Source organism: Narcine bancroftii, chromosome 8, assembly GCF_036971445.1.
Source record: "Narcine bancroftii isolate sNarBan1 chromosome 8, sNarBan1.hap1, whole genome shotgun sequence".
In the NCBI taxonomy this organism is placed as follows: Eukaryota; Metazoa; Chordata; class Chondrichthyes; order Torpediniformes; family Narcinidae; genus Narcine; species Narcine bancroftii.
In genome coordinates this window covers 87,579,090-87,587,852 of record NC_091476.1, presented here as the reverse complement: position 1 = coordinate 87,587,852, position 8,763 = coordinate 87,579,090, and the positions used below count along the sequence as shown (strand labels likewise).

General features: G+C 41.4%; 1 protein-coding gene across 2 annotated transcripts in view; it reads right to left on the bottom strand.

Annotated features, from left to right (window-relative positions):
- Window positions 1-3,020: 3,020 nt before the first annotated feature.
- The window catches only part of LOC138740997 (uncharacterized), an 81,561-nt gene continuing 75,818 nt past the window's right edge, over window positions 3,021-8,763 (bottom strand). For both annotated transcript variants that reach the window (XM_069894417.1, XM_069894418.1), the window contains one exon: window positions 3,021-3,714. In XM_069894417.1, coding sequence (XP_069750518.1) covers window positions 3,520-3,714 — 195 coding nt within the window. In that variant the 3' untranslated portion in view covers window positions 3,021-3,519. The remainder of the gene's footprint in view (window positions 3,715-8,763) is intronic.

Sequence of the window (8,763 nt, the reverse complement as noted above, 5' to 3'; positions counted from 1 at the left end):
ATTAGTTGCACAACAATAACATCTCATCATTTTACTGAAGAGGACTGTTGTGGAGTCCCAAATGATAAGGGTGCTATATCAATGCAAATTGTAATTATCAAATGCTCCAAGTTTCAGCAATAAGCATTAAATCTGGACTAGATTCGGATGATATGAAGACGCCATCTAGTTCCTGGCTCCTGCTCAGCAGATTATTTTATTGAATCACATTCTTTAATATACATCAGAGTTTCAATTTTGTCATTGCAGTGCACAAATATGCTGGAGAAACTGCAGGTCACATGGCATCCATAGGCAGTCAAGGGTATCAAAGGGTTCTGTCCCAAAATTTAAAAAAAATTTATACACATTACAGGGTAACAAGTAATTTCAGCCTATGAATCTGTGCCACCAATTTATACCCAATTAACCTACAATCCCTGGTACATTTTGAACAGTGGGAGGAAACAGGAGCCCCTGGGGAAACCCTACGCAGACACAGGGAGAACGTACAAATTCCTTACAGACAGCGTGGGATTTGAACCCTGCTCATGGTCGCTGGTGCTGTAAAGGCATTGGGCCAATTATTAGGCCAACCATTGTTTACCCTTTACTTCCTCTGGATGCTGCAAGACCTGCTGAGTTTCTCCAGCATGTTTTTTATTGCACTTAGATTTCAGATTTATTGTCAGATTACGTACATAACATCACATACAACTCTGAGGATTATTTTCCTGCGGGTGATGAAGAATTACCATTTATTGATAGGGCAAAGATATCTGTACATGATGTATATATGTAAGCAAATAAAGGACAGTAAACAGATAACAAATGTAAACAAACTGACTGTGCAAAATGGAGAGAATAAAAATTGCACAAGTAAAAGTCCTTAAATGAGTCCCTGGTTGAGTTTGTTGTTGAGAAATCTGATGGTGGAGGGGGAGCAGCTGCTGCTCTCTGACAACAGCGTTCCCTGTAAGTGTTAACAGTAGTGGGGAGGGTTCTGCCTGTGATGCACTGGGCTGTGTCCACTACCTTTTGGAGATCTATATGCTCAGGGATATTGCTGTACCTATACCAGACTGTGATGCAGCTGGTTAGCACACATTCCACCACACCTTTGCAGAAATTTCCCAGGCTTTCTGGTGTCATTCCAAACCTCTGCAAACTCCAGAGGAAGTAAAGGCTCTGACATGCTTTCTTCCTGATGCCATTAGTGTGTGGAGTCCAGAAAAAGATCTTCTGAGATAGTGACTCCCAAGAACTTAAATTTTCTCACCCTCTCCACCTCTGATCCCCCAATGATCACTGGATTGTAAACATCTGGCTTTCCTTTCCTGAAGTCAACAATCAGCTCCTTAGTTTTGGTGACATGGTTGTTGTTGTTGATGCACCATTCAGCTAAGTTTTCAATCTCCCTCCTGTAAGCAAACTCATATACAACCCACTCTGTGGTATTGTTGGCAAATTTGTGGATGGTGTTATTGTTGTACCAAGCCACACAGTCGTAGGTGTAAAATGAGTAGGGCAGGGGCCTAAGAACACAGCCCTGTGGTGCTCTGGTACTGATGGAGATTGTGGAGGAGAAGTTCTTATCAATCCTCACTGATTGTGGTCTGGAAGTGAGGAAATCCATGATCCAATTACACAGTGGGGCATTGAGTCCCAGACCTTGGAGTTTGCTGATCAGTTTTGAGGGGATGATGGTGTTGAATGCCAAACTGTAGTCAATAAAGGGCATCTTTACAGTCCAGATGTTCTAGGGCTTTGTGTAGAGATACGATAAGTGAACTGGAACGGATCTGTGTCACAGCTCAGACAGGAGCTGATCTGCTTCATCACCGGCCTTTCAAAACACTTCATCACTGTTGATGTAAGCACTACTGGTCGATAGTCAGTAAGGCAGGTTACTACACTCTTTTTGGGCACCGGTATGATTGACACCTGCTTGAAACAGGTGGGTACCAAGCCCTGCTGGAGTGAGATATTGAAGATGTCCGTGCATACATTGGTAAGTTAGTCAGCACAGATTTTTAATACCCCAACATCTGCGGACTTTCTGTTTAACTACAAAAAGGATTTTATTTATTGCCCTATTTTCTTTGCTCAGTCAAGTCTGTGAACATCCACAACAAGAATGTGACATAGTGAGAAGACTGATCATCACTGCCTCTTCTCCCATGTGTACCTGGCAAAAGTCCAGGGTAGGGCAAGCCTGCACCTGCTGGTCACAGTGTTGTTTTGCCGCAGGGAGCAGAGATTTTCTCATGCTTCATTAATGATCACAACTTTGCTGAAATTGGATGGTTTCTTTGCCTCAGAACTGCATTATATAGATTGAAGCTCAGAAAAGGACATCAATATTTCTGGTAAGGAGTTGATATTGTAATTTACTACATGAACCTTCACAAATTAAATCAAGATCAGTTGGCAGGATTTATATTCACCAGCAAGCTTCTGCCATTTTGGATTTCACAGTGGTTAGCTTCTGATGTCTTGAAATTGGAAGATCAAAGCGAGACACTTTGCAAAAATTTTCCTTAGGAGATTAATAGGCTTGGGGTAGAGTTTGTGGAAGAATAGATAATTTTGGGTGCCTGGAAGGATTAATGGGTTCTATCAGACACCTGAATGACCAAAGTAATTGACTAATACTCATTAACTGTTTGAGGCAAGCAGAGTCATGGAAGATGTTGAGCAATAAAAGAGCTCGGGAGACAAAGTTACAAAATTAGTACAAATGCCTGGTTGTTGAATACTTCACAACTATATCCTTTTCTATTGCACATAGTGCGGTCAGATCTTTCTTTGGCAGCAGATTCTTCACATCCAAGATGCAAGGGTCATGCGAAGGTTCAATGAATTAGAGAAAAGAAAGGGGTCCTGAATTTATTTAGAGACATCCATGAGCCGAAGGTGGCCCATAATGATCAGCATTCAATTAAATATATGTCAAAGCATAATTATTGTTATGTCGGAAACAGTGGCAAATGTGTGAAAAGTGAGGAATAAGTATTTGTCATGACAATGGGAATAATTTCCATTTTTTCCTTAATTTTACTAGAAAACATAGAACGTAGAGTATGACAGTACAGCCCCTTCAATCCATTCCATCAATCGCAATCTTTCACTAACTCACACCTTATAACCCTTTATTTTTTTACATCTATTTCCCTATCTAAGAGTCCTTTAAAAAATGTTTTTAATGTCCCTGTTGCAGAAATATCAAGAAAATCAGGATAATCTGTAATGATTATTTGATGTTGATCAAGGAAGATTTGCAATTAACACCACATACAAAACATGACATCTTCCTCAATGCAGGCAATCCTGACTAGAGTGTCACCCAATGCTTAATGCTCAGATCTCCAGAGAGGGCAAGAATGTTATCACTGTGCCAAAAAGGGCAGATTGTAGGTGTAGTGATGGAGAAGCTAGGGATTGGGCATAAGGTATTTTTTGTTTGTCTTGTACTCGCGCTGATCGCTGCGGGTGAAAGTGACACACTAAGTCGAGCAGGGTCTGTTTGAACTGTTTGAATCAGTGCGTGCTTAAGAACCCGCTCCCAGCAAACCCCGCGCTTTGCAGGACGGAAGTGACGTCAGCTTCTGGGCCGAGGTCTGCCCCACACTCAGAGCCCTCCTGGTTACCGTTGGCTGCAGACTGGCCCGCGACTGCTGGAGCTGGTTTGCTTGCTGCGTGGGCGATCCACCACAATCCGAACATTATTTTAACCTGTAGAAACACATTGACAAACTAAATTTTAGCAACTTATGAAGAGATTTTATGAGAGAGCCTACTTGTTGCTTGATATTCCTCCTCTCTGCAACTTAATCAAACCAATTTCCTTACTTTCCACTTCATGAAACATTATTGGCCCCAACTCTCTTTTGTCACATCTTGCCTGATGTACATTTTTCAGCTACTGGAGTTTCTTTCTTTTTCTATTACAGGTAATTTGATAAAGTGGATTGGACACAAATGGAAAGTTTGGCTATAGGATAGAGAATTAAGTCACTGGAAGCTGAGAATCAAATTTTCATCAACTTTCATTTGCACTGGCCGCTCCCCTTCTAAGTGCACTGCAGAAGATCCAATACTGTCCTTTTACCTCTTCGAAGGGCCAATTAGCGTAGCAGTTTGCACAATGCTATTGCAGCACCAGCAATCCAGGTTCAAATCTGGCATTCAGCTATAAGGAGTTTGTACTTCCTCCCTCCCTGTGTCTGCGTGGATTTCCTCTGGGTGCTCCATTTTCCCCCCACGTTTCCACGTTCGGGGTTAGAGGTGAATGGGTCACATGGGTGTATTTGGCCAGTACAGGTTCATGGGCTGGAAAGGCCAGTTGCTGTGCTGTATCTCTAAATTAAATTCAATTAAAATTCCCACCATCGAAGGATGCACATCCTTGCAGGTGAAGCTGTGATGCACTTAGAGTTATGGAGTTAGAGAGTTTCATAGCAAGGAACAGGTCCTTTAGCTCATCTTGTCAATGCCAACTAAGTTGTCAAGCGAGAAGCCCCGTGAAGATTGTAAAGAAGATTATAGACTATCAAACTACAATGCCCCACTCTTTTTTTTACTTGTTTATAGATGCCATACAATCAATTACATATAATTCATTCATGATTAATCATACATGGCTTTTTCAATTTTAAAAAGAAAACAGGAAAAAAAGGAAGCCTCCAAACCCACCTAATCCCCAAAAACCCTAAGAAAAAAAAAGTGACCCCCCCCCCCCATTAGCGCTATAGAATATAGTACTATCCCCCTCTATCATGCGGGATGTGGCTCATTGCCACAAAGGAGCCCATGAACACCGGCTGACAGACTCCAACACTCTTCACCTCCCAAAACAAAGTCACTAATTTACTAGTCCATTGCCTCATTCCAAATAGTTCCTTTTCATTCACTCGGCCTATTAAGCCTATTAAAAGGCAAAGTTTCCACAAAATCAGATGCCTGTTTGTAATCCATAAAAATAATATATTTTTGCCATCTGGTGGTACAATGTTCATCATCGCTGGGTAACAATGGACAATGGACAGTAGGTGCTGGAGTCGGCCAATTGGCCCGTCGAGCCACATTTTTCAGATAATGCTGATCATTCTCTGTCAGTATCCATTCTCTGCCTTATCCCCATAACCCTTAACTCCCCTGCCCACAAGAGCCTTATCTAACTCCCTTTTGAACATATCCAGCAAATCTGCCCCTATCACCCTCAGATCCACACTTCTCTGGGTAAAATAAATTCTCCTCATCTCTGTCTTAAAGGGCTTTCCCTGTATTCTTAAACTATGCCCTCTAGTCCTAGACTCTCCAATATTGGGAACATATAATCCAAATTCACCCTGTCTAGCCCCTTGATAATCTTATATACCTCAATCTTGTTTCCCCTCATCCTTCTTTACTCCATCGCATATAACCCCAGTCTTTCTAACCTTTCAGCAAATGTCCATCCTGCCATCCCAGGAACCAACTTCGTATATCTGCACTGCACTCCCTCTATAGAGAGTATGTCCTTCCTCAAATTTGGGAACCAGAACTGGACACAATATTCCAGGTGAGGTTTCACCAGGGCCCTGTACAACTGCAGGAGGGCATCTCTGTGCCTATACTCCAATCCCCTCTTTATAAAAGCCCACATGGCATTCGCCTTCTTCACAGCTTGCTGAACCTGCATGCTAGCTTTTAGTAACTGGTGTATAAGTACACCCAGATCCCTTTGCACTACCCCACTCCCTAGCTTGATTCCATTTAAATAATTCTCTGTCTCTTACTACTGCTTCCAAAATGGATAATCTCACATTTGCACACATTGAACTTCATCTTCCATTCCTCCCCCACTCCCCCAACCTGTCCCTCTCCATTTTCCTGACATCTTCCTCACACTTTACACTGCCACCCAGTTTAGTGTAATCTGCAAATTTGCTCATGTTGCTAATAATTCCTTCATCCAAATCATTTACATAAATGATAAACAACTGAGGACCCAACACCGAACCCTGTAGGACCCCACTCGTCACATTCTGCCATCCTGAAAATGACCCGTTTATTCCAACCCTTTGTTTCCTATTTTTCAACCAATTTTCTATTCATGTCAGCACCCTACCCCTTAATACCATACTCCTTGATTTTGCCTACTAGTCTCCTGTGCAGGACCTTATGAAAGGCTTTCTGGAAGTCCAAGTACACCACATCCACTGGCTCTCCCAAGTCCACCCTCTTTGTTCAAAAAATTCCAGAAGGTTAGTCAAGCATGATTTTCCCTTAAGGAATCCATGCTGACTGGCACTGATACTATTATTTCTACCTAAGTGTTCAGCTAATTCTCCTTTTATGATAGATTCCAATATCTTCCCCACCACTGACATCAGGCTGACCGGTCTATAATTTCCTGTTTTCTCTCTCCCTCCCTTCTTAAAAAATGGCATTACATCAACCACTTTCCAGTCCACAGGCACCTCCCCCAAATCTATGGAAATTTGGAAAATGTCGACTAGTGCATCCACAATTTCCAGAGCAACCTCTCTAAGCACCCTGGGACTTATCATCCCTCAGTCCTAACAATTTACCCATGACCACCCGCTTCTGGATCTGGATCTCCATCGGCAATGTTGATTTGCACGCTACGCTATCTTGATAGATCCACCAAAGTGAAAGTAGGTCTTGTTGGTCTGATTAAAGATGGATTCAATCTGGCAGGAATAAAACAGTTCCTTCCAAGAGGGTGGCACAGTTAGCATAGCAGTTAGGGCACCGCCATTACAGCACCAGAAATCCAGGTTCGAATTCGACGCTGTCTTTAAGGTGTTTTTTTACAAATTCTCTTCGTGTCTGTGTGGGATTCCTCCAGGAATCACCGATCTGGAAATTCTTAATTTCATGACTTGCTCATGACAATAGATTCTGATTCTGATTCTGATCTGGTTTCCTCCCACCCTTCGAAAACAAATGGGGTTTGTTGGTTAATTTGTATTTTGGGCGGCAAAAGCTCATAGGCTGGAAGGGCCTGTTGCTGTACTGCAGGCTAAAAAGAAACTTTAACCCCATAAAATTAAGTTAATACTGAGCAAAAATAGAAAATATGAATTGAAACAAGTCTGCAGATGCTGAGGTCCAATGCCCTTTACAAATGTGCGGAAGAAATTCAGCAGGTCACGCAGGAAAGGGTGACCAATCTTTCTCGCCTGGTGAATATGAAGCCTAGGATGCAAGAATTCAATGACTCCATGCATGGCTGATATGAGGTGGATATCCTGACCAAGAGCTGCTTCCTTAGAAATCATACTCAGCTCTGTCTTTGATTGTTGTCACTAAGATTGCTGCCGTCCAGCTCACCAAACCGACATACTGAACTCTGGCACAATTCAGCTCCACTCAGCAGGTAAAAGCCCCAGATCACTCAGCTCAAGGTAACTCGCGATAATCAACGGCAAACCTTGCATCCCACTTTTTTTTAACAGGGTAAAGATATGACAACTGTGGGTGTTTATTTTTAATCAGGACCCGCTGAGTTTCTCCAGCACTTTTGTATATCCCATGACAAATGAGGATTTTTTTTTGCAGTTGTGTAGGGAAATGAAGTAAAGCAAGTGCGCTGCACCCAGACGTTATAATGCTATACTGCATATTATTTGTTGAGAATTTTATTTAGCACTTGTATCAAATACCAAACAATTGTTCAATTATATACAGATAACAATATTATTCAATAAAAGATTATTCAAAAAATGTTATATATTTTTCCCAAAATCCCCCCTCCCCCTAAGAAAGAAAAGAGAAAGAAAACACCTAGACTATATATTTATCAGTAATCATGTCCTTTTGATATAACTATTGTATCTCCTATAGAGAGGAGTGGGTGATATGGATGGGCTTTTATTAACAAATTCCATCTATAGTTCCCAAATCTTATAATAATTCCCAATCTGATTCCTTAAATTATGTAATTTTTTTTCTAATGGTATACAATTTTGTATTTCAGTGTTCCATCTGCATAAATTTTTCTGTTTTCCATGTTATACTGCTTTGTTGTACAGAAGTCAGGCTTGAGAAGGGTAAGAGTCAAACCAGTCTTTCCTGTGATATTCCAGGATAAATCTGTTACCCTGCTCTTCCGCACTCCAAGGTGATTCGAATTTGAGGGAGATGCCTTTGCACTCATCTCAAACAGAACCATTTAAAAAAAATCACCATGAAATCATTGCTAGTTATAGTTTCTTGGTCAGGAAACCCGTGGATGTCTTTTAATCATGAAAACACTTTCAAGGTGAGAGTGTTCACGTGATGTCAGCATTGTCAGTAATCAGAACACTTCTCAGCTCTCTCCATCACTCATCACGAAGCTCAGCTCATTGCTTGCTGAATTGGCTTTAAAACGAGTTCACTGTCTGCTGTATTTGTCGCTGAAACTAAGAATTAAATTTTCCTGCATACCATCCCAGAATGAGTACCATCACATTAACATGGCTTGAGACAGCTTTAAGTTCAAAAGGAATCCCATCCCAACAGGAGAATGAAAGTGTGTGACAATATCCTATCTGAAGCAGGAAAGCAGTCCATTAATATGTATTGTTTGGTTCTGAATTTAATTCACTTCTGTCCAGAGTATTTATTCAGTTGTAGGAACCAGGAGCAATCTGTTCTTGTAGCGCAGATCTGAGGGAGTATCCTGTGAGATTAAATGTTAGAAAGAGAATCCAGCATCAAAGGTACTGAATGTTATGACAGTTGTGGAGTGCTCAGAACTGGGAAACGTGGGCCAAACTTTAACTCTTACAG